Raw genomic sequence first — 26,465 nt, forward strand, 5'->3', positions numbered from 1 at the left:
CAGCAATTCGTATTACTTGTGTCTTTTTGGTCAGAAATTTTGTTCTTTTTTAAAATTGTATTTCTTTATACATCATCCAACGATAAATTTGGTTTCTTAAACAAATATATTTACAGTTAATAACTACCATTTATATCTCTATAATTAAAAAAAATGCATCGATGAGTCTCAAGAGGATATAATTTTTTATTGTAGTATATAGTAGTAGTAGTCGCACATGCTAAATATAAATGCTAAACATAAATTATCAGTAAATTTATTTTATATTTGTGATATATGGTGTATCAAGAGCAAATACACAATCAGCATTTAACTTATGATTACAATTTATGATATGTTAAGACATTACACAATCTAAGGAAAATGTACTGCAATTATTCACCAATAAAAATAAACATAAGGGTACATGAATTAAAATTTTTTATATAGGTAACAAAACGTGCATGCAAATGAAGCTAAAATAGAGATACAATGATTATTTTGTGTCTTCAATGCGGTTCACATGAGAGCGATCAATGCCAGCACAAATAAAAGCGATGCTTGACTCCAAATCCAGGAGGTGCGCTGATGATTTGCGGCATTGGTGGTATTACATGGAAAAGTTGGCGTAGGCATCATATCCCTGATTTGGCCATTTGGGTACATGTGTACATCAAACTGTGACAAATGAGAGAAGGAGAAGTTGCTTTGTGTTGGGAACCAAAAAAAGGTCAGGGAAGTGAAGGAGAAAGGGATAATAATGTACTTACGGCATCACCTATAACAAACTCAATATGCGACAGATTCTTCATGGCGTTCTCATACGCGATGATTTGCTCTTGGTTTGAGGATCCGTCAGGAAATCTGTAGGGAAAATTAATATTGAATCATCTCAAGTTAAAACTCATTCATTTTCTATGACGCTTAATCTTCTCATGATAAAAAATAAAAAAGCAAAAAGCATTTGTCTTACTGGTTCAGAGTGGTTATATTTGGTAGACTGATACATGTACTGATGTCGATACGCGGGTAAAAGACCAGGAAGGCAAGGCACATCTCATCCATGGTTGCTAGTCCCATCTGTTTAAAACCAGGAGGAAAAAAATGAGGAATTGCACCACATTTAACCATACATTATCATAATCTTACTGTACATGTGTACACCTCATTTAAATTGTGTATTTATTGTACTCACATGTGTGACTCCTGCTCTATCGCTTGTGCTGTAGCCGCACTCCACCACAATTTCATCTCCCTGTATAACAAACAAGGCATTGTGCAGTCAATTCTAGAATTATACACCCAAACAGTGCACAAAATATTTAGCCCAAGTGAGATCTTACATAACGCAACTCCAGAGTACCAACCATATACACGGGAAACCTTTCTGCGAGGCAGAATTTGTGGACATTTTTGAGAAAATTGAGCGTTTACTTTTAATACTGGTTAGCACACACTTGCTTGACACTATTTTTTCCCTATTTTGCTTGTTACTAGGCAGAATTTGTGGACATTTCTTTAGAAATTTTAATATTTATTTGGTTTGATGTCTTAATACTGAGAGTGGTTAACATCTTAATGGGCTCACCTTCTTGATGGTCTTGGTGCGTCCCAAAGTGACGGTCTGCTGCAGGTTGAAATCGTAGTTGGGATCCAAGTCGAGGAAGTCAATTTGCCTTCCATTTCTACCCAGAACAAAAAGCAATTGGCCAACATTGTCTTCCGTCAAAGAGGCGGAAGAACAAACCTGAAATGTCCGATTCTGACTTCCCTCCCGGCCAGGTGAGTATGCATCCCCACTGCGAAGACGTGCAGGTCTGGCACGGGGTCTATGATCTGGATGGAATAGCAAATAACGCCTCAACTAGTATGCATTTAGATGTATCCTGCTAGACATTCATACCTCAGAAAAGAGGCTGGTGTTACAAACACCGTAGGTGCGGAATTTATTGGCTCGAGCTGGGATGTCGTAGTAGGTGTGTGCCGTTACCGACACGCCTGTCGTCAAGATGCCGACGTCATACTGCCGCAGTTGATCTGTGTAGAGCAGTCTCATACCTGAGTTGTCAGTCCTGCCTATGAAGAGAGGAGGCCATATTTGCAGCATAAAATGATATAACATACCGTATCCAACATGGAATGAGTACTCTTGTTATGGGCAGGATTTTTTTGCCGTTTTCGTGGGTAACACTTAGCACTATAATGCAAAGTGTTAGCATGTTAACATTAGTCTGTTTGCATTCGCATCTTAGCATGCTAACATTAGCCTGTTAGCTTGCTAACATTAGCATAGCAGCATTTTTCATAAGTAGACACTATTATGTTAGGTGTTAACATGCAAATGTTAGCTTATTAATGGAGATTCAGACTCGGGGCGTTTACTGTGAAGTACAGAACGCTAACCACTACGCCACAGGGGCTCCATGTGTTGTGATTGACAGCATAACATGCTAATGTTATGTGCTAACACCTAGCATAATAACGCTAAGTGTTTGTATAAGTGCCTACCTCTGAAATTGGTAACAATGTTAATGTGCATGTGTTAGCATGCTAATGTTAGCATTCTTTAAGTCATTGAAACACTTCCATTGTATGTTTTCATGGTCAAGGAATCAAAATATGATAAAATAAATTTGGGCTCATAGGAAACTATGGTGCATAATACATTTTGGAAAATCTTAATAGCCTGAGTGACGCCTGCATTGTTTTTTGCCTTAACACTAAGAGTGGATAACTTCTTTTGACACTTGAATGGCAGTTATGATTATGGTTATTTTCTCCTGGCGGCATCATATGAGTTGTCGCTAGGCAGAATTTACAGAGCAGCTTTGATTTTTCTGAGCAAAGTGATTGTTTTATTGTTTTGTCTTAATACTAAGAGTGGTTCCCTTCTTTTTACACTTGTATGACTGTAAAGAATGTTAAAATTCTACTTTAAAAATGCCTTTACAGTTATGATGTCAACAGTTTGACCCTGGAACAGATCTATTAGTTGATTACTGCACGGGTGGCACTACCTGAACATGGCGACGCTGTGTTTTTAGTACATAAGAGTGTACCTGATTCCTTGTTAGGGTTATCGTAATGGATCTGCAGCATATAGAATCCACCATTATCTCCACCTCCAACAGGAAAGCCAGTATTGTCTGGGAGCGTAAAGACCTGAGGTTGCATATTAGGGGTCAATGGATGACTTACTCAAAATCGTAAATGCGTAAATGAAATGTGCAGTAAAAGAATGAAAGAATTACCCCTCCTCCCACAGCCCATGCAGCCACTACCGCTAAGCAAGCATCCTCACTGCCTTTGTAGCATTTGCCCTCAGAGGGAGCTGTCACAAAGGGCGGGCAGCGGTAGAACACCATGTGATGAACGAGGTCAGGGTGCTCAATCACGGGCTGAAACTGAAATACATTAAAATAGAGCGTATGCAAATGAAAACATGTTTCAAATCATTTTTCTGAGAAAATCTTGCCTTTTACACTGTAAGGATCCATATTAAATTAAATTAAATTAAATTAAATTAAATTAAATTAAATTAAATTAAATTAAATTAAATTAAATTAAATTAAATTAAATTAAATTAAATACAAAAATAACAATTTCATACATTATAAAAACAACTAATTAAATAACTAATTAAAATATTTAATTAAAAATATCAATTTTCTTGTCCACTTGTCTTTTATATATTAAAGAAAATATATACTATATACACTGAATTAGGGTTAAGATAAAAGGCAATAACCTGATATATATGATGCTTTGTTTCCAAGAGTGGAAGTCGCATGACCTTGCAGTAATAATAGGTGTCATCTGGAGGGATGGTGACCTGCATAAAAACACTTTTATTAAACTTTCTATGCATTTGATCAACGTAAACAGAAAACGTAGCGCGGTTTATTCTTACATTTTGCACGGTAACACTCATGTACTTTCCACCTGCCACAGCAACTTGGGGTTGGGGATTCAGTAGGCTGAGTTCTTTGACCCCGGCTTGGGCTCCATGATAGTCGATGTCATCAGTGTCCCCATAGGCATATATTAGATTCATGGGTTGGGCCTGTAGTAAAGTTGGCCAAAACCAAACATGTTATTGCTCTGATGCTGCACTTTTTTCAACAGCAAAAAAAAAAAACGTGTCGAATTACATACATTGAAAAGAGAACGGCCCCTTTGGTTGTTGCTATAGGAAGCATTCATTGTGGAAAGAACCCAATCAATGTCATCGCCAAGGGGCATTCAGAGAAACGAAACAGGAGAAGTCCCAGAAACTTCGTTTGCATGGACACGAGCAGGAAACGTGAGTTGTTGTGTTTTGTTTTTTTTTACCAAAGACAATCACGTACAACACAAAGGGCTGAGAGTACAGATCGTGGGTGAAGGAGTGCGATTACAATGCATCTTAAAGCTCCATGGTGTACAACAACAAACACATGGTTGATCACGGCTACTGGTAGTCATGATAATCACTGACACACCGTTAGAAAGGGTATTGCTTTCATCATTCAACAATACACAAGTACGGAGCAACCACATACAGTAACACCAATCCTATATTACATATACATTTTTCAGCCACAGTATTTTGTCATATTTATCTCATTTATACTCATAAAATAAATTCAGTCAATTTACTATTATCCTCAATTCATCTTTTATTATTTTTTATTGTTTAATTTATTTCTTTATTTAGGTAGGTCGGTAATTTTTTTTTTTTATTAAAAAAAAATTATTTTTAATTTTTTATAATTTATTTTAAAATATATATATTTTTTGTTTTTCTGTATTTGAATATATTCATTATGCAATGTTAACATCAGTTTTGCTGCCCATTATTAGTATGAACGTCACGCTTTGCTCTTTTTTTTCCACCCATTTTTTTTCCAACTTTCTCCTTAAAACTTAAAAAAATTGTTTTGTTTGTTTCTTATAATATTATGACTTTTTTTCTTTAACATTTCAATATTTCAAATTTTTTTGCCTCATAAAACGCATTAAACTTGTTTATCACAGTTAATTGGCTCACTGGCAAGAAATGAATCGCCTGTGAAGTAGGATTAGATATAAATAAAGCGAATAAGTTGAATTATAATAATTTTTATATATATATTATTGCGAAATAAATACAATTTTAATTAAAATGTGTCCCCCTTCTATAGTTATTATTGTTATTTATTTTCAAACATTGAATTGCCTTTTTAAATAAATACAAATTCAATTAAAATGTGTGACACTCGTAATGTTTAATTCCAAGAAGAGAAAATCCTACCGTGATCTGCAGGTCTTGGTCGTCACATGTGTGGAAAGACCTGGAAAAGGTCATGATGGTTTGCCCTTGGCTCTCGGTGAGAGACAGTAAGTTGTAGCTCTGCACCCGGTCCACTGCAGGCATGGTGTTTGATGCAGAGTAATAATCCTGCATGGACAAAAATTGACAAATTATTTATATTTTGTCATCATGCAATAAAAGCTTACTTTGAAGTAGGTTTCGCTGGAGCCGACTCCTCCCATGACCAGATCTGCCCCTGTCATGTCTTCAGTGGGACTCAGGCCAAAGCCGATCCAGCCGGTGGTATTGACGATGAATTTGAGTATGATTTCCCCCCGCATTTCATCGAATCCCCACTTCAGGCAGACCATGTGGCTGTTATCCAGGTAGTCCATGAAGGGCAGGTTAGGATCTGATGCCTCTGCTCCTTTGGTCCACATCAGGCACAGGGAGCACAGGAAAGGAAGTAGCATGATGTCTCATTGAGGGTGCTGGGCTTTAGACTGAGCTGGTTGTGTACTTCATGGTTATGCCTTCCCATCCTTTGACACACCTGCGGCGCTGGATGGAAGTCATGTGATCCAGGACATACCTCCCTTCTTCAAAATCAAGAAACCAACCATTGAAAGAAATAATAAATTAAATAATACAACAAAATAGGGAAATCACATTTACGGTGCACATTGCAGTAACTTAAATGGTTATTCTTTCTATACTTTTTTGGCTGCAGCTTTACATTGGATTTAACTAGATTACGTGTATCTACAGATGTAACTGACGCAATTATGAATTATGAGAATGTACCTTGGCAAATATTGCACAGCACCAAAAACAGAACTGACAATATATATTGATTCTGAATTGATCAACTGTACCTCAAGATGGAAAAATTCATCTGTATGACTGTATCGGACAAAAAAAATCAATGTCATACGACCACATACAGGATCTGAAAATCTGAAAAGCAAGCAACACATGACCTTTATGCGGCACGGCGGTCGAGTGGTTAGCGCGCAGACCTCACAGCTAGGAGGACCAGGGTTTGATTCCACCCTCGGCCATCTCTGTGTGGAGTTTGCATGTCCGGTTTCCTCCCAGATTCCAAAAACATGCTAGGTTAATTGCCGACTCCAAATTGTCCATAGGTATGAATGTGAGTGTGAATGGTTGTTTGTCTATATATGCCCTGTGATTGGCTGGCGACCAGTCCAGGGTGTACCCCGCCGCCCGAAGACAGCTGGGATAGGCTCCAGCACCCCCGCGACCCTCGTGAGGAAAAAGCGGTAGAAAATGAATGAATGTGACCTTTCAGGGGCCTAAATCTGTAATAGCACATTTTAGCCAACAGAAGTCGCTGTTTGCTTACAAAATTCCCTGCTGAGCTGTGCCTTGTCAACAACATTTCACAGGAAATGCATCACTGTATTTTTCTAAATTACACAAAAAAATAGACTTTGCTATTGCATGAGTTCACCTAAAATAAAGTAACTACCCAACATTTTAGCAGCTGTTATTTTTACATTTTATTGCAATTTAGCGGACTTTTTAACATGTATATTTTCACAAAAAACAAAATTTTTCCAATTCTGTTTTCCATTTCATCACATTTTTTTTTACAAAAGTGTCCTAATGATAACAATCGTGGATATTATTGAAGCTGTCAACTTGCTGCTGGGTCATATCGCATCGAGTCCACCTTTCCGGTTTCCCTCCGCGAGTGCAGGTCACTCCCTCCCAGCTACCAGTAGACAGCTCTAGGCGTTTAGAACCAGAACCGAGCTCGTCTGCGGTCTTCATCTAAGCGGACTGAAGTGCTATCTTTCGGTTTGCAAGTGTTTTTTCGAGGCTACTTTGAGGAACTACCGTGTTTATTGTTGAAGAAGCAGAGCGGCGGAAGGAAATGTCCAGCTGAGTCCAGCAGTGTTGGAAGTCCCAAGAAGCGACCGCTGTGGCCTATTTTTTTGTAATGATTGATCAATGCTTCCATTATGGCACTGAAGGTAAGTGAAGTAATGTTGTCAGAGTGGAATAACGTCACCATTTTAACTCGACTTTAACTTCCTTTCGTCTCCATTTTCTGCCCCCGTACGTCTTAGATGTTTTGTACACTTGGCAAGGCAACCGCCACTGTTGTAGTTTCTCGCGTTAGCTTTACGGTAACTTTTCAACACAAACTTTCCTATCGTGGAGGAAAAGCATAATAATGTTATGTTCTCTAAACTGGTGGTGCACTCTTACGGCGGACGTGCGGCGTTCTAAATGATGATAATGTTTAGCCATGTATGGAAAATATGTCTCATTTAAGTAAGAGTCTTGTGACATTTTACTACCTTTCAAGTAGGGGGTGACTTGCTAGGTCCGTTGCATTCTGGGAAATGGTGTCTACTGTGGCCAACTAGGTTTTTAATGAAGATTTGTATGTAAACCCTGATTATTCACTTTAGGTTATTACACCAAATTTTCATATAATAGTATATGGGGATGTATACGTATAGTATAATTATTATTTGTGCCAATAATACAATATTATAGTTATCTCTAGGGCTGCAATTAAGTGTGTAAATATCTTTTTTTGCCTAAAACACAAAGATAATAGGTCTGCTTCCATGGATGACTATGGAGTCATTAATTATTGCAGCTCTACGTATATCGTCAACAAATGTACTAGTGAAGTGACAAATGTTTTTTTACACATCACATTTTTAAAAAAATTCTTTAAAAAATTTAATGTTTACATTAAAAATTGAATTGGAAGGTAATTTTGTGTGTGTGTTAGTATGAGCTCCACCTCTGTGCAACTGTGTTGAATGTTGACTTTGCAAACTAACTGGAAAGTAAATATGAACAGTCAAATTCATTATGTCATGGGTGACAAAGCATGTTCATTTTGTTTCTTTGTTGAAAATACGTTTATACGTGTTTACGTGTTTTATATACTGACATGATTTTTTTTTAGGTTTACGGACATGCACCTGTTTGGAAAAATGACTTTATTCATAACTCATTCATATGTATTTATAGACATATTTGCATATGTGTGTGCATCCCTGAGACTCGACATGAAGAGCAGGTTAACTTGAGAAACTTTTGGCTTGTTTTGGGTTGACACTGGTGTCTAGTTAAAGAAGAGTCATCAGAAAACAAGCAAAGGGAAACTCGTTTGTCCTGTTTTATAATGCATTTTTTGACTACTGATTGTGTCATGCATGTGTATGTAATATGTATGTTGATATATGTTTATTGATGTGCAGCATACCTTGTTTGTGCTCAGGCACAGGTTTTATATGACTTTACTGCGGAGCCCGGGAACAATGAGCTGACAGTGAAAGAAGGCGAAACCATCACTATCACCAATCAGGTGAGTTGCTGTCACATGACACTGTGTGCAGCAGCTGTACAGCAGGGTCAACTGTCGCATGACTTGTCTTCATTTATTTAACGGCTGCAATGCTTCATTTATGTTATTGTGACACTCCTATCATAATGAATTGCACTTTACTGTCCTCAGCGTGAAGGTCTGAAAACAAAGTGTGCAACAAAATGCCTGGAGGAAGGAAGGAAAAGAGCAAACATGATGTCATTACAGTCAGTCGCCAACAGTTCAAAGGTTGCTAGCTGCGGGCTGGCCTACATAGTTTTCAAAGTTTGTCCTAAGCCAATTAGGTCCGACTCTATAGCCACCAAATTGTTCTCCCAAGTAAGCGGAGTTTGTTAGGAATGCATTCAGTGTTTACACATGCTCATCCTGACAAAACAGATTAAATCCACAGCTTGAAATTGGTTTATTTACACAGGACTGATGTTTTCTTTCATGCTGAATAGTTTAAGGGGAAACAAAGAAAAAAAAGAAAATGTGGCAAATCACAATCGGAGCACTCGTAAGAATCAAAGTGACACCTTATGACTGGGTTTATCTTGCTGTTAGATTCCAAAACATTATTCTGCAATGTTTAAAGGAAAATTGCTTCTTGAGGGGTTTAGTTGATTTAAAAAAAAGCTAAAAAGAGACAGCTCGTTTATAAAGTTGTCTGAAAAAGTTTCCAAAAAGCACCAATGTAACAGTTTAATTTGGTGTAAATTGATTGGTCATGCCTGGGGAGTGGGTGCACGAATGACGTCAAGGAAATGCGACTGTCGTAGAGAGGTTAGCGGGTTTTTGTCTGTTTTGTTGTGTTCAATAAACGAAGCCCAAACGCCCTCTCAAGTTCCTGAGTTCTTGTTCAAAAAGAACGACTTTAATCGCCTTACGCTTGCCCGCTACACCAACAACGCTGCGTTTATGTTGTTATTATTATTATTATTATTAACATGGTTACGCCAATCGAACCACATCAATGGCGCATTGACACTTAGCCATACCACATCAGCTAGCTTAGTTAGTTAACGCTAGGTGTAGGCATTAATTTCCATGCTGCTATGTAACATCAATGTGCCGAGAAAGGAAGTTCCGGTAATGAAGTGTTACATGTTAACATGAATGTACCTGTTACTGCATGGTCACAACATGTATATTAAACCTTGTTTGAGGTTTTTGGAGGTGTTTTGTATGTAACTTTATTTAGACTAGCAGAAGAGACAATTCGTCTGATTTGTGTTTCAGAATGTTGGTAGCGGCTGGATTGAAGCACAGAACTCCAGAGGGGAGGTCGGACTGGTGCCGGAGGACTACATAGAGGTACGAGTGCCACACACACACACACACACACGCACACACACGCACGCATACAAATGTTAGACATTCCTTTGCTGTATTTGATAAGGAAGAAACCTCTGGCAAATATAGCCGCAAAGCTGGCTGCCTGCCTGAAAGTGAAAACACAACAGGATGCACCTCTCCAAGAGTTCTGCTGATTCGAGTGTCTTGTGTTTTTGTGTGTTCGACCCACTACCTCGACTGTGGGGACTTCACTGTTTGATTGGACATGTGGTTAAAAGTCAAGGTTTATTCCAAACACAGTGTTGAGTGTCTGTGTGTGAGTGTGTGTGTAGAAGAGACATTATCTGTTTGGGTTTTTAAAAAATTGTAATGAAAACACCAGCGCACACACTTCTTAAAGCACCAGTGTCTTTTATTGCAGTGGTTCCCAACTGGTCTTTAATGATAGATCTTATTTCTTTTAATAAATAACATGTACATTTCTAATGTAAAAAGACTGCAATGGTGTCGTTTTGAGCTAAAGACAACCCATTCAGTACTGGCCGTAGGTGCATACGTTTTTATGCAGGGGTCGGGAAAGTGTTTTTTTTCGGGACGTTATATCTGAGGAGTTGAATCAGAGCATTTGCACATGGACTTGGATGAGAAGTGAAACGGGAAGTTTGTTGGTAAATTTCATAATAATAGGAAGACAAATTGAGGTTAGGGTTACTGTACCTGGTCGTCTACAATGTGGGTAGAATTTCCTCACGCAACACAACATGAGCGTTCACTTTATGCCATTCTTCTCCAGTAGATATGTAGCTGTGTGTTGGACGGATGGCACCTTAAAGGGGACCTGTTATGCTTTTTCCACTTTTCTGACCTATAAATGGAGTTGGAATGTATTCTCGTGTTAAACAATGCCAAAGTTTCAGATAATGAGGTTGGCGCATTTGGAAGCAAGCCCTAAAATAAGTTTAGGATGGCTCAAAACGATCAGTTTCAAAAGGCATGGTAAAACTCTCCCTTTGTGACGTCACAGAGGTGCGGACTTCCTTATATGGTTCATAGTTAGGAAGCACTTTGGGCGTGTGACCAATCAAAGCGGAGTGGGCATGCCCAGAGGCGGGCCATGGATGGAATAAATGAAAACAGACTGTTTTGTCAGGAGACACAAATTAAAGGAAATCAAAATGGAATAGGTGCAGATTCTGCAAAATCTGAAAATCTTTGCAGGTTATTGTGTGTCGCCGCTCTATAAGAGGCCACAACTCCATACAAAGGGTGGAAAAATGAGCATAATAGGTCCCCTTTAAAAGAATAGTGCGCTTTTTTTATAGAATGCACCTGCAAAAGTCATAAGAACTCACTTGGAATATCTGTCGTTGTTTCCCCCACTTGTGTTCCACAACTATCCCCAGCTCAACAAGTCGTCATTCCCCGGAGCGGCAACCGCAGCACCGACTCCCAGCGTCGGAAACGTTGCAACCTCGGACCTGTCCTTCTTTGACGCCTTCGCTCCTGCATCGACACAAAACCAGGTCATTTTGTCTGCCGTCATTGTTGGAGCATGCTACCTACCTCACACCTCAACTGTCAAAAGTTGTATCCCTGGCTTCAAAATCCAATTATTATTATTTTTTAGATTTGCATCATAAACAACAACACTGTGGTAGTTCAGAGCCCCAGAGGACCATCAACAAAACATTTTTTACACATTTTACACGTTGTGAAACTTCATGTTTTTTTGCAGCATATGCAGAAGTGAGAGCAACTGCCTATATGTATCCATTTTAGCACACGTAAAGTAGAAACCGGGGGGGGGGGGGGGGGGGGGTGAGCTGTCCAGGAAGTGTACTGCTGCATCAGTAGAAATCTGGGCACAGAAAGGGGCCACTCCAGTCAACATCCTTCTTGCTCTCAAACACACACATACATACATGTTCCCTACTCATTACCACCCCTCACCTGCCTGGCTTTGATGTCACTTTCTCCCCCCCCCCCCTCCTCCTCTCAAGGTGGATGCTAGGGGTTTGAGTCCCCAGCCTGACACCCCTGACACCCCAGTTTCCCCCTACCTTGCGTCTCCCCATGAGGTAACCGCCACCCGGGTGTGGTAGCGCCCTCATATCTTCCCCTTCCCTCTGATTGGTTCCTTCTGGCAAAACCGCCTCCGATTGCCTGCAGAGCATGATTTAACCCTTGCAGTTCAATTCACACATAATGTACAATTACTGTAAATATATCCCCATCAGCACCCTTTTATCGTGATGGTATGAATCAGCACCTTAGGGATCATGATCAGTTTACATTACTAGGCAAAAGTTTTGACACACCTTCCAGTGTTTTTAATTGAGTAGGTGTGTCCAAACGTTTGACTGGTACTCGATTCCTCATATATTTGAGTAATCGCATGATTATCATTAGCATTTATTTCACTGTGTGTGTGTGTATACCGTATAGCCCGGCTGTTTATTTACCTAAACCACAACGTAACGCCGCATTGATTGGAAGCAGACGATAATGATAATATGGTAAATAATAATGAGAATGATGTGGAGTGCATGAGAAAGTGGAAAGGAAAACACACCTTTCTTGGTCTGCATGGTTATTTGTCAGGAAGTAAATCGCACAATGCAGGAGCAACAGAACCAATGTTGTAATAGTATTTGCTTTTAAAGGAGAATCGTCAGTTCATTGAATCGAAGAGTTACTTAGAGCCTTTACAGAATTAGTAGTGGTAATTATTAAGAATGAATTGCATCTAAGCTGCAAAAGGCAAGTGCGTACGATGCTGCATGCCGAGGCCAGAAGGCTACACAGGGCATGCTTTGGGAACAGTGCAGTTTGGCTTGTTCAAGTGAAAAATTATTTGAATCGTTTGAAAGATTCATGGTCTTGTTCAGCATGTGTACTCATTTAAGTTTGAGCAAGAGTCTTCACATATTTACCTTTGGTTGGGTTTCTCCAGGCTAGCAATGGCAATGATCCCTGGTCGGCGTGGAACACAGACCCCTCGGGCGGCGCCTCCAACAACTGGGCATCTAATCCAGAGGGCACTCAGACTGGCAAGACGGTCGCTGGTGACTCCTGGGGAGGCTCGGCACCTCAGGGTCACCCTCAGGCTTACCAGGGTCCTGGTAAGGACACACGGCACAGCAGTCCACAAATGTATTAGGGTAAAAACCTTTTTAAGCTACAGCTGTGTGGAGTCTGACCCAGCAGCGATTGGGTTTAGGTTTTTTTTGCCAGACAATGGAAAAGTCAGCCTCACACATGAGTCAAGCAGACAAAATTTCTCCTGACCTCATTTTTCTTTAGAAAATCTCCATTTGTTCTTGTCAAAGGACCAGAATTAACAGACTTTTCTTCCATTTCTCTCTCTTTCCAAAGACAGCTACCCATATCCTTACCTTATTGATTACACAGGTATCCCATGCATGTGCCTGGCTAGAGGTCCCCCTCCTTTCACCGTTATATTAAAAGCATGTGCGACATCATCTGTTGAAGTCTTCATATTAACACTGTGTTGACCTCATGGTGCAAGTGACTTTGATGCCACTGGTTGTATTACCCCTTAAATGTTAACTTACATCACAAAACTTTTTCCCAAACAAATTTTTCTAAATCAATTATTTTTTGTTACGATTTTATTCTTGTAAAATTACGACATCATCTTGTAAAGTTTTTCCACTAACATTATGATCTTACTATCGTAATATTTTGACTTTATTCTCATAAAATTACTCCTCCGTTTCTACTGGGGGTTTTTTCCCTCAATTTTGGTCTATTTATAGAACGTGTCAGGGCCCAATACAAATTATGGCCCTCTGGGCGCATGTTGGACACCACTGGTCTAGAGCTTTATACATGCAAACCAGCAGGTGACGCCAAACAGCTTCTCCCCAAGCCAATCAGCGCTTTTCTCCCTGCCACTCACACACACACAACACACACACCAGTGACCTGGAGAGACACAAAAAGCATGAATCCGGGTTGAAACCAGGTTTTTAAGACGCATGTAAACACCTTAACATTAATCGTGTTTGACCTTTTAAAGCTATACCTCACATGTATACAAATAGATCAATTGTCATCATGCTACAGAAGCTAATATATGTATGTTGTATTCTGGTCTGTATGGTATGTTTGATATACATCTACGCTGCAGTGTTGGATTCATTGTTGAGGGTGGAGTTCAGTTATTCTGTGAATGAGGCAAATAATCCTTTTGGCTAACTGCTTAGACTAATTATCTCTTTGTTGAGTGTCTGTGTGTTGTGTAGCTATATTCAAAACCATGTACATGCCAGCTTATACCATGCGTGTAACCAGCATATTGTGAAAAATGTCTGCTTTCTGTCGTGTTTGAGCCCTTGCATTGAATTAACCAAGCGTGACAACAAAAGGAAAAGCACAACAGCTCACGTCTTTGTTGTCTTACCTCAGGGGCCGACGACGACGAGTGGGATGACGAGTGGGACGACATGAAGTCCACCGGGGGTTACGGCGAGTCTGAATCTGGAGATGCCGGAGCCATGCAGCGAGGCGCAGCTCACGCATCGATGAAACTCAAGTAAGGAGCGTATGTAAGCCTCAAGATGAGAAATAGGAGGATACCCAGTGCCACACGTGCTGGTCGTCTACGGCCATGCCCGTCGAGTGTAAGGTGCAGTCGAGGCCATCTGACCAGTTTTCTTCCCCTCTTCCTCACTTTCAGGTTTCCGGGGTTTTCCAAGTCTGGTCCTGAACTGTACCTACTATGCAAGCAGATTGCAAAGGGCAAAGACAAGCTACCAATTTATGTAAGTTACATTTGTGCTGGAGCCCATCCCAGCTGTCCTCAGGCGAGAGGCGGGGTACACCCTGGACTGGTCGCCAGCCAATCACAGGGCACATATAGACAAACAACCATTCACACTCACATTCATACCTACGGACAATTTGGAGTTGCCAATTAACCTAGCATGTTTTTGGAATGTGGGAGGAAACCGAAGTACCCGGAGAAAACCCACGCATGCACAGGGAGAACATGCAAACTCCACACAGAGATGGCTGAGGGTGGAATTGAGAGCAGGAGTCATGTCAGCCACGTGCCAGTAAAAGACATTGCAGCTGATTGCAAAACTTGTCATGCACGGGTTTCCTGTGGAGGTTTAATACCACCAACATCATAGCGGACAAGAACCAAGATCACACGGGAAACTCTCACAGGACGGCAAAAAGTCATTAGCTATTACAGATTACAACCATTTGAACTTGAGTTTTATTCCCCAGGTGGGAGAAGTGGGTCCGGTGTGGCTTTATCCGGAATCGCAGCTGGACTGTGTGGTCGCTGACCCCAAGAAAGGATCAAAGATGTACGGACTCAAGAGCTACATCGAGTACCAAATCACGCCCAATGTAAGTAAGCTCCGTCATTCCGTTCCTGCCGTTCTTTTGTGTCTGCTGTTATATAACTCACCGGGATGTGGTCACAGACCACAAACCGCCCTGTCAATCACAGATACAAGCACTTTGATTGGCTGTATGAGAGGCTGCTGGACAAATTTGGCTCCGCCATCCCCATCCCCTGCTTACCGGACAAGCAGGTCACAGGTGAGCATCTGACACCGCTCGACAACAACCTTGCAGTCCGACGAAGATGTTTCCTTGATCTGCACCAGGGCGCTTTGAGGAGGAGTTCATTAAGATGCGAATGGAGCGGTTGCAGGGTTGGATGAGCAGGATGTGCAGGCACCCGGTGGTTGCCAGCAGCGAAGTCTTCCAGCTTTTCCTCACGTACAAGGACGAGAAGGTACGGTGACTTCGGAGTAGTGTCTTTGTCTGAAGTGCAAAGATGCTTACAGTACGTTTACATGGCGCAGGACTGGAAAATGGGGAAGAGAAAAGCAGAAAAGGATGAAACGGTGGGAGTGATGATCTTTACTACGATAGAGCCAGAAGCTGCAGACTTGGATCCTGTAGAAGTGTGAGTTGAACGGAAACCTCAACACAGCTAATCACTAATAATCACTAGTAAGATGACATAAACACCCCTCGGATATGCTTTTTTTTTAAACTGACAGAGAGCAGAAATGCGAGCAGTTCAGCAGGTTTACCAAAGCAATGGATGACGGAGTGAAGGAAATCCTCACAGTGGGAAACGAGCACTGGAAGCGATGCACAGGACGTATGTACAGTATTTCTTTACCTTCCATTGCATATTATGTTAGCATAATACATAACATAATGTCTGTTCATTCAGCTCTGCCAAAGGAATATCAGCGGATTGGTAAAGCCTTCCAGAACCTCTCCTCAGTGTTCACCAGCAGTGGATATCAAGGTACTTTGTACACTACGACAATACTGTACATGGTAGTTGCCATAATAACCATATAGATCCGCCATTGATGTAGGTGAGTCGACGCTGACTGATGCCATGACGGCAGCGGGGAAGACCTACGAGGAGATAGCACAGTTGGTAGCAGAGCAGGTGGGTATTATCATTTGGAGCACCCAAATTCAATGTCATATTGTCAGATGCTGAAGTGTATTTGGATTAGCATTAGCATTAGCACATCTTCACTCACATGGCACGTTTCCTTTTTTTTTTTTTTTTATCTGACACCCTTTAACCCAGTGTCCTGCTGGTGTTCTCTGCAAGACGCTTCAGGGAAACACAGATTAGAGCAGGGTTACTCAAGTGGCAGCCCTCGGGCCAAAATTCGTCCCATAAAGGATATCCGAAGTTCAGTTTGAAACATTTTTGCAACAGATTCCTTTCATAAAGAGGATCTCTGACTAGGGATTTTGTGTTTGTTCCTTAAAAAAAGCAGAGCTGGTTCATAAATCCCACAGGTCCAGTGACACGCTTTGGTAGGACATGGTATCATTTGATATCATTCTAAGAACTAGCTGGTGTGAAGCTGCAATATATTGTATATTGTTTTTTTTTTCTAAGTCCCTATCAGGGTGCTTCTTCCTTTAGCTTGTAATCTTTTTTTCCTGTTTATGTTCATTTATGTGTGTGTGTTTATTTCCTCTTACCAGCCCAAGAAAGACCTCCACTTCCTCATGGAAACTAACAACGAGTACAAAGGTCTGCTCGGATGCTTCCCGGATACCATCGGGGTCCACAAGGTAGACATGGAGTCTGTAATGTTTTGTTGTTTGTTAGTTAAAAGACTTTTTTCAATGCATTTATTAATTTTATGAGCTATTAGCATCTCTTCACATTGCTGTCCAACAAAATCATGGATTAAGAAAATTGTGAGCTATAGACAGCGATGCTGCTTTTTTTGTGCTCTAAAGCGCCCCCTATAGCATTTGAGTGTAATAAAGTCAATGGTAAATATGACTTGAAACAAAGCAGTAGGTAAAACAGTATGACTTTATCAAACCACGCAGGCGGCCATCGACAAAGTGAAGGAAGGCGACAAGTTGGTGGCCACCAGTAAAATAACCCCTCAGGAAAAGGTCACCATGGCCAAACGAGTCAGCACCATGTCTTACGCCTTGCAAGGTACACCACCACGTCTGAGTCCTTCCCCCGAGCCGGTTCATTCATATGACGTCTTCTACCCCTTTTTCTCTCCCCTGCAGCGGAGATGAACCACTTCCATAGCAACCGTATCTACGACTACAATCGCGTCATGCAGCTGTACCTGGAAGAGCAAGTCAAGTTTTACGAGACGGTAAAAAAAAATCAATTTTGTCCACCATCTATTACCTTAAATGGACCCCCCCCCCCTCCCCAACCCCCAATAGGGAGCATTTTATATCGTCTGAACAGACAATACTGTAGAGTAGTCAGTGTACACTTTATAGACCATATAATTATGCAATGAAAATGACTCAACCATGAACCGTAGCTCCCCGATACAGGCAGCACTCATGCAGACCCAGACAGTGATGCTAGTATCTTTCCAGATGTTTAGAATTGTAAATGATGTTTAGAATTGTTTCAACGTAAAGAAGTTCCATCTTTATAATATAATATTTTTGTAGTTAGAGTATAGAAAACCTGTTCACAACATTCTAAATCTCATTTTAACATTATTAGAGCCCTCGAGACATGAAATAACACCCCTACAGTCACCTTGACACTTGTACTATCCAATAGAGTGGACATAACAGAAAATGAGGCATTTCACACATAAATAAGTCTCATACTTGTGTGTGTCGCTATAAATGTGTTTTCCGGTGTTAGGGGACGGGTTCGGAATTGAGTTTTAGCTTAGCTTACCGCAAAAGTAGCTCGAGTTAGGGATTAGTGTAGCTTTTGTGAGAGGATTAAGACCTGCAATAAATGCCTGTTGTTCCCGGCAGTCATGTCTGGTGCTTGTGTGTCTCACCGATTACTGACACCTAGTGGCCAGTGTAGAATATATACCTAAGTATGCATATTTTTGGACTAGTAACCATGCCTGCACAAAAAGTAGCGAGAGTTTCATTGCGATAGTATTAAGAAGATATATAAGAAGATAGAATATATAAGAAGAAGATATATTGTCATGAAAATGGCTCCCTAAAATCCCACCTTCTCTTCTTTTAAACCCGCAGATTGCTGCAAAGCTGAGACAAGCTCACGGTCAGTTCACTACAATGTGAAGGCGACAGTCCACCAACGACGATAAGAGCTCCACCTCCCAAATATTCTCACTTAACTGCTTGATTTCCAACTTTCTTCTTCTTTTTTTTTGTGTGAAAATGTCTCTTATCTTTCTGACACTTTAAACCACAGCAGTGATTGCGGATGATGACATGCAACTCTTCCTCTTTTTTAAGAGACGGGAACAAAACACGCAAAGCACAGTTTACACAACTGAGAGTTTCTGTCAAGACGAGCAAATTGAATGTCAGAATAGTTGGGTGGAGGGTGGGGGGGGGGGGGGTGGGGGGGCTCATTGAATGCAGCATTGAAGTAGTGATTCACTGTTACCACGGCCTTTTCATGTCACTAGCGTCCCTCTGTCCCGTGCCTTCTTTTCTTCCTGCACTTCCTCTCTGCCTCTACAGGAAGCCCCGCCCCTTCCTGTCCTACTCATGTGCCTTATTTGTCTCAATTAAATTTCTGCATTCGTTTACATTTCACGAGAAAATGAAAAAAAAAACAGTTTTTACATGAAGGAATAACGCTGCTTAAAGAACAGCGGCTAAGTTAATGAGGGCGGAGCTACAGATCACATCACGTATGCAGCTTTTTTTTTGCTTTCAATCATTCGACGTTTTGTTCACTTTTCTTTTACTATCACGTGATACCCAAATATAGTATATGTCTAAATACTTAAATAGAACTATTTAAAGAGCACGCTGACTGGCATCACGGGTGCAGGTGTACAATGGCTTTGCAAAGATAACGTAGCGTAGTTGCTGTTGAAGAATTATTATTAGTAACGCCCCTACAATCAATACAAACAGTGCTCCATTGTCTTTGCAAAGGCAGAGTTCATTATGTGAAGGCTCTTTTATTTGTACATGTGTGCCTCATGACGTGTCTGGTGAGTGTACATATCAAATAATAAATATACACACTATTCTACCACGGGTTTGTCGTCTGGGATTTTTACTGTGTGAAAGCTGGAGGAGTGACAACACATTTGGATTTATTGGACAATGAATTTATACTTCCTTCTTTGCTGCAGAGAAGAATCCTCGTCTTGTTCTCTCGTGTGCAAACACAGTGAGGCCCTTATGCGCTGCAGAGCAGATTCTTGCATTGGAGATGGGTTAGGAATTGGAATGAGTGTGCAAAGGGTCAAAGAGGGGGTCTGTGTAGTGAGGTGGGGGGTACTGAAAGGGGTCCTTTTAAGACTGCACGAGGATTTAGCTTCAGGTGCAGCTGGATAGTAAAGTCCACAGCAATTGAAGTGGTGTGAAATGCTTTAAAGAAGTGATACTGTAATAGGGAACCATTACTGGAATATCGCATGTATTGTAGATGGGTATTATGCAATAGCAATGTAAGGATACTACAAGTCCCAGAGTGCATTTATGGTAGATTATTTATGGTAGATTAGTCTTTTCAGGTTCCATGCAGGACACAGCATCCCTTAAGGGTCAAAGAGTGTTACATGGACCACCTCCATTTTTAGGGGGGGGTATGCAAGTAACTTTGGTCCTCTGTGATCTTCTGTCATGCACCCCTTGGGGTCGGAGTACCATTTTGGGTAGTCCAAAAATATATTTTATTCATTTATGATGAATGAATGAAATGTGCCTCGGCCACCTATGGCCACGCCTCTGCAGATGGCGACCTAATCCAGTTTCCTACAGTAATAATCGCATTATAATTATTTCAGTCGCACTCCTTTATTATTAGTTGTGTTCAATTTTAATTTAAAATCATTTCTTTGGATCTGTGTTTTTTTTTTCTATTTGCTAATAAAAATATTTCTTAAAAAGCACAACTATCTAGAGGTAGAAAATAAAAGTACAAAATACATTCACTTTCCATGCTGCCACCATAGACAATTACCCAGAAATAATGTAAAAGTATTTCCAAAAAGATGCAGTATAAAAATAGTCCACAGTTGGTCTATTGTGATCTGCATTACCGTACAATCAATGGTGTCACGGTTGACGGCGCTTTAGGGAGACAAACGCTTCCGGAAGGTGCGGGGTCGTATCATCATGCTGACTTTGCGAAGGGAATAATAGTCCGAGTCTCTCCATGAGTGCCAGACTATCCCATCAGGACCCAGGTGGCCTCGACCTTTAGGTGTGTAATGGCCTCCCTGCAGGACATACACAGGTGTCATATTGTCACTCACGGTGTTGTTAAGTCATGGAGGTGTTTTAGGCTTTTACCCTGTAGTAGACGCCATTAAGATGAGCATAGAAGCATTGACTGTACCACCATCCGCCATGGGAAATCTCAGCACAGATGTCACCGCTGTCGGGTGTGCTGAAGCTCTGCTTGTCGTGGTACCACCCGAACGAGTCCTGCACGGTGCCGCTGAAGCCCGACACGTGGAGACGGTACCGATGCTCCTCATCTTCTATACTGTGCAACAAGATAACAAGCATACTCTATGGCACCGATGTCTCTTGTTTAAATGTTGTTTGCGTGACGACGCCCACCTGAAGCTCTGATACACCGCATGCTTGTGCTTGTTGCTCCAGTCTTCCAGGTCTACACGGAGGCTGTAGTCCCCCTGCGTGCTCAGGTCGTGGATGTAGTCGTTACCCAGCCAGAACTCGGAGTGCAGGTCGCCGAAGCCGTGCCTGTACTCCCTCCAGCTGCGGTCAAAGCTCACCGAGCCATCTAACCGTCGCTGGATCACCGTCCAACCGCCACCTGCCACAAAAACCATGAATGCAAGGTGGAGAAGCTCAGAAATGATGGCACACTGGGAATTAATGCTGATCCACTTCTGTATTACGACACAAGAAAACTAGTTAATATGAGCAAGCTAACAACAGCTATTTTGACTATGAAGCCCTCGAAACAACATCGCATGGTTTGGTACATGCGGTGATCACGCATGAACACATCCCGCCGTATTTTGATGATTTAAAACCCCTACCCAAACTTCTTTTCTCGGTGCATTGATGCACATATTTATGCTAGTTCTGTCAACATCGGCGACAACATTTATGATGTCCAGCAAAAGATGTGCTGATGGCAAACGAGCATCTTGTTGAGAATTGCGGTTAGCGAGGCGTCGTGTTATAAATAGTTTTTCCTGTCAGATGCTACAATAATAATAATATCACCGTAGCTTGGTTAATATACAACTGAGTTATGGAAATGGTGAGGGCGTAGCATCAAAATAGGTATTTCCTATGAGGTCTGTTGTTAGCTAGCTCATATTAACTTGTTTTCTCACCTTATAATGCACAGAAAAGAGAGACATATGTGTGTTCATGTTTCACATAAGGATTGCAATGCAAGGATGAAGCTAAAAGTTATCTTTTCTGTTTCCCGTTATACTTCCAGCCTCTTGTGGAAGTTTGTTGATCCGTAAACATGACTTACCATCTGTGTCCATATCACAGTAGACCTCCACAGGCATGGCCGCTAGCGATGGCACCACAGTGTATAAGCCTGACCTCCTGACTCCATTGTAGTAGATGGATGCACAGTCTATAGGGCAGTTCCTCATGTGCTGGATTTCTAAGGAACCAACAACAACAAATGAGCAGGTGGGCAGCAATACGAGGTTTTTTAGCACCCTCTGCTGGAAGACTGTGGTACTTTTGCATTTCTCCTACCTGGATGCAAGGCCTCGTGGGAGCTCATGAGAGGGTTGGGACGGACGATGTTGATCAAACAGCCAGGACTCCTCTTAACTCTCTCCACCAGCAGGGTGAGATTATGAACTTCGTTCTGGAAGTAAATGGACGCACACGTAAGAGAAAGTCAAATTAGGAATACAGCAGATGATCATATACTATGTTATAGATTAGCATCCTTAAACATGCTCTCTTCTACTGTGGAGTTGCATCATCACCTCTTTGTGCCTCACAAGAAGAAACAGATATGGGGTGATACCTGCAAGTTTAGGATGAGGGTGCCCTGCAGATGCAGCAAGGTGCTGGCCTCGGCGTAGTGCACCTCCAGGTCGTGAAAACGTCGCTCCAAGGTGGCGTTAAAATGGCTCTTGTCTTCATGCTGAAAGCACACACTCGTTAGATACTGTTGGGAATCGTAACGTTAACAAGGTCCGCTGGTGCTGTGCAGGACAAAACGGGCATGGTGAATGAGTTATCCCAAGATGGGACGATACCAGCTCCCGTTGCTGCGTAGCCCGCGGCCCTGTGTGCAACATACATATCACATTAGTCCACCTTTGGCTGTCTCTGCCTATTGGCTCAGTGGATCATGGCGCATGAGGCAACACGTGGTGGAGAAGGACGCCTAATCCTGTTAAGTTACCAAGGTCAAGGACATGGTAGTAGTAGGTGTAGCGAAGGCAGCCTAGGGACATTATGGCAATACCACTTGCTACAATCATATTATATGTCCTTACAAGTCAAACACACACACACAACACACCTCTCACTCCAAACTAGAAGCATCACCTGCAGCTCGAAGACCTTGAGGCGATGCCGGTGGTTCCTCAGCTCCTCCTGCAGCTCCGAGATGGTCTCCTTCAAAGCCACGATCTGCTGCTTCCTCTCCTCGTTCTCGTGCAGCCAGTAGGACACCTCATCCGTGCAGCGGAACATGTCGGGGCACCTCTGCTCGTCCAGCTGGGGTAGCGTGGCAACCAGTCGGCACATGCCGTCCTCCATCACCTGCACGCCCACGGGAGAAGGTCCATGGAGTCATTATGCATGCTATTTGTGTTGGATTGCCTTATTTCAGGCTCCGTTTTTTTTTTATTAGACTCACTCCTGTGTCAAGACAAACATGATAACTAGACACAACTTTCTACCCGGTAACAAAGTAAAAAAAAAAAAAAGAAAACAAATGTATATAAAATGTAAAAAACTAAAATAAAGCATAATCATCATGATTAATTAAAATTATAGTAACTACTAAATGATGTAACAACAGTAAGGAGAATAATACAACAAAACAAAACATTTTTAAAAATAAAAATTGTGAATAATATACATAGTCAGTGTAGAATAGTATACATAAATGTACATATTATTTTTATTATTAATATATGAGCTTGCATTACAACTACTAAATGATGTAACAACAGTAAGGAAAATAATACAACAAAACAAAACATTTTTAAAAATAAAAATTGTGAATAATATACATAGTCAGTGCAGAATAGTATACATAAATGTACATATTATTTTTATTATTAATAAATGAGCTTGCATTACAGCAATTCTTATTATTACTAAATAAAATTGCTTTAAAATAATAAAAATATAGCACATGATTATGATTATGGAGCATGTACATATTCAATTAGCTTGTATAATAGCTATTGTTATTAATACTACTTTATGAATAACTAGTAAATAAAAGTGTGTTTTCATCATGTGTGCCCTGACAGATTAAACCGCATTGGCCCTATTAGATAAATGAAAAGAAAATAAACCAATTAAAAGCAGCATTACATCCACTCGCCGGCCACATTGGGCTGCGACCAATGTAAAGGGCATCCTTACCTGGTTGGTGTACTCCCCACACTGGGTGCCCCCGCCATTGCGCGGCGTGGTGGCATTGACCCGGTCCCCTGTAGCTCCCGAAAGGAGCACCGTGAAGGCACAGAGCGCCGAGCACACCCCCCATCGAGGAAGGTTAGGGCTGGACATGGCTGCTGGTTACAGGTCCCGCGTCTTCCGCAGGTGAGGCCCGGCTAGCTCGGCCTGCGATGAGACAGCAATGTCATATTTGACGTTTTTGATGAAAAAGCTAAATGTTTACCGACCTTGGTGCCAGATGAACTCCAACCCTGTCCCCGGCCCACTTTTGGCTGAGGGGTTGTCTCCATGGTACACTTCTCTTTCTGGTTGGTATCACTCTCGCCTCTGTGTGCGGCTTGCTTTGCTTTACTTTCCCGAGACATCTTAGTCCCATAATCCACCTGTAAGAGGATTCAGGGGGAGTGAGAGAGAGGAAATCATGGGAGAACCAGCAGAAACATTCCCAGGCTTTTCAATTCATCAACTGTTTGACGTTAAAACCCTGGATCTGTCTGATATACTTATCACTTTCAAGATTGTCCAAGTGTGACTTACAAAAAAATCATATTCAAGAAATCTAATTATATTAAAAATGGATGTTATGATAATCCAAATATGTTAATATAAACAAACATCAGAATGAAAATGATTGAATTCTGTTCATTGATTCAATATTCCATGTTATTCCTAAGCTCCTATGCAGAGAAGCTATGTGCTAACAAGGGTCCAGGTGAGTGGGAGTATGATGGATGCTTATCCTATTACGGCTCCAAGCTGTTAGTTCTGCCTATACTTGGAGAACACTGCCAAAGACGCCGCCATTTGATAGCCCATTAGCCGTACTGCACCATGGCTGCATGTTGAATAGCTCCTTTAATGCAGCTATACAAACAGATGTGCTAACGTGCAGCAAGTGTGGAAATCTTTACAGCCACACGATGGCGCCAGAGTGCAACTTTGTTCATCTCTGGCGTTGCTGTGAGTGCTTTTGAACCACAAACTATTGTATTATTATTAGTGGGCACATCTAATCTCTGCTTATACAGAATACATAATCATATTCAATAAACGAAAGCTTAAACGCTTGTTTATCCATAAAAGAATAACTTTAAAACCATAAAAGTGTGTTGGATACTGATGATATCATAGACAGTCAACATTATATCTGGGGGAAGGATGGTATGCTCTCACTTTACTGGTTGATCCATGAGCTGGCTCGGCTATCTGGTTAGGGCCCCAGAGATTAATTTTGGGGACATTGGACTGGGATTTGTGGGCTCCTCTGGGAAAAAGTACAATAACAACAACTTGGCTGACATTACAATTTTCCAGCCAGGAAGTCCTGAAAGTCGTGATGAATGCTAACACATGACACACTCTGAAGTATGCATCCATAACGCCGATTTGCTCCTCGCGAATGATCTGTGTTTAGCGTACCGTGACGTGTTATGGCAGCAGTTATGGAGACATCCACCTTCACAGCATGTGGCGCGTCTCCATCAGCACCGTGAGATCTCCCAACGTTTCATGAATGTGTCCGCCTGTTCCTCCCTTGACGTCAACCGCATTGTCCAGGGTGGCGGACTGCCTGCTCCTTCTGATGATTGAGAGAGGAGGACACTTACATCACAACACAGCACACATTTACCGCCAAGTGGGGTTAATGCACTGAGAAAATGATGTTATTATTTACATTATCATAATAAATATCGGTAAAAAAAAATGTATTAGTATCAATTTTAGTCTTGTGTCTTTTTCCTCCACTTTTACTGTTTTTAAAAATATATATTTTCCATTCTTAAATAATCTTTATATAGTTTATTGTCCTAATATTATGACTTGAGTCTCATAATATTTTGTTTTTTTTTCAGAATTGTTTGTTTCTCATAATATTCCACCTTAATAAAGTATTTTTTCTTTAATATTTCAGAAGCTACTAAAATAATGTGATTTATCACTCATATTAGGCGTTTTATATTGTAAAATTGGGACTTGTTTTATCATTAGAACACAACTTTTTCAGTTTATATATTAAATTTAATATATTTAAATTACTGCTTTATTTTCAATTTTCTAGTTCAACGTTCTTGGAAATTTTCTTCTCATTACAATGACTTTCGTCCTATAATATTTTGACTTTATACCCGTAATACTACAAATTTTCCAAAAATACTTTATTTTGTTTTGGCTTGTTTCTCATAATATTACAACTTCGTATATAACATCTATAATTAGAACTGTATGTTTCTAAAATTATCACATTTCTTCCTAACAAAATTATAACATTATTTTAATGAAATGGTTTTTAAAAATGTATACTTTTAAAATTACAGCTGATTTTGCCAATTTTACTAGTTTTTACATTTTTTTTTTATTATTCTTATGTATTTTGGCCGCACTTTGGTCACCGCAGCTTTAAGCACACGTATGTACTAAAAAAAGTTCTGTTTTTGGTGCAAAGTGTCCTTGGTGCGCTTTGTTCCTGTCTCATGTTCT

At 40.9% G+C, this 26,465-nt stretch overlaps 3 protein-coding genes across 3 annotated transcripts; 1 reads left to right on the top strand and 2 right to left on the bottom strand.

Annotated features, from left to right (window-relative positions):
• Positions 1-284: 284 nt before the first annotated feature.
• On the bottom strand, positions 285-7,628 carry moxd1l (monooxygenase, DBH-like 1, like). Its single transcript, XM_058056354.2, has 14 exons — positions 7,582-7,628; positions 5,458-5,812; positions 5,252-5,398; positions 3,890-4,042; positions 3,728-3,811; positions 3,231-3,383; positions 3,039-3,141; positions 1,883-2,055; positions 1,727-1,815; positions 1,568-1,664; positions 1,175-1,234; positions 953-1,059; positions 750-843; positions 285-657 (listed from the first exon to the last, which is right to left on the bottom strand). Exons 2-14 carry the CDS (start codon positions 5,722-5,724, stop codon positions 499-501), a joined length of 1,686 nt encoding a protein of 561 aa, XP_057912337.2. The 5' UTR covers positions 5,725-5,812; positions 7,582-7,628; the 3' UTR covers positions 285-498.
• On the top strand, positions 6,955-18,757 carry snx9b (sorting nexin 9b). Its single transcript, XM_058056352.2, has 18 exons — positions 6,955-7,251; positions 8,523-8,609; positions 9,852-9,926; positions 11,312-11,431; positions 12,862-13,030; positions 14,340-14,466; positions 14,611-14,695; positions 15,168-15,293; positions 15,371-15,488; positions 15,557-15,687; positions 15,758-15,861; positions 15,959-16,062; positions 16,138-16,215; positions 16,289-16,365; positions 16,923-17,012; positions 17,280-17,394; positions 17,475-17,566; positions 18,435-18,757. Exons 1-18 carry the CDS (start codon positions 7,240-7,242, stop codon positions 18,480-18,482), a joined length of 1,758 nt encoding a protein of 585 aa, XP_057912335.2. The 5' UTR covers positions 6,955-7,239; the 3' UTR covers positions 18,483-18,757.
• A 48-nt stretch (positions 18,758-18,805) lies between these two features.
• Positions 18,806-25,566, bottom strand: LOC131106876 (angiopoietin-related protein 2). Its single transcript, XM_078799281.1, has 10 exons — positions 25,407-25,566; positions 24,215-24,370; positions 23,952-24,152; positions 22,899-23,114; positions 22,369-22,488; positions 22,089-22,203; positions 21,853-21,990; positions 20,955-21,171; positions 20,682-20,877; positions 18,806-20,608 (listed from the first exon to the last, which is right to left on the bottom strand). The coding sequence occupies exons 3-10, from the start codon at positions 24,096-24,098 to the stop codon at positions 20,462-20,464; spliced, it is 1,296 nt and encodes a 431-aa protein (XP_078655407.1). The 5' UTR covers positions 24,099-24,152; positions 24,215-24,370; positions 25,407-25,566; the 3' UTR covers positions 18,806-20,461.
• Between the last annotated feature and the right edge of the window lie 899 nt (positions 25,567-26,465).

Source organism: Doryrhamphus excisus, linkage group LG19 (genome assembly GCF_037039965.1).
Source record: "Doryrhamphus excisus strain RoL-2023G ecotype Guam linkage group LG19, RoL_Dexc_Guam_v1.1, whole genome shotgun sequence".
In the NCBI taxonomy this organism is placed as follows: Eukaryota; Metazoa; Chordata; class Actinopteri; order Syngnathiformes; family Syngnathidae; genus Doryrhamphus; species Doryrhamphus excisus.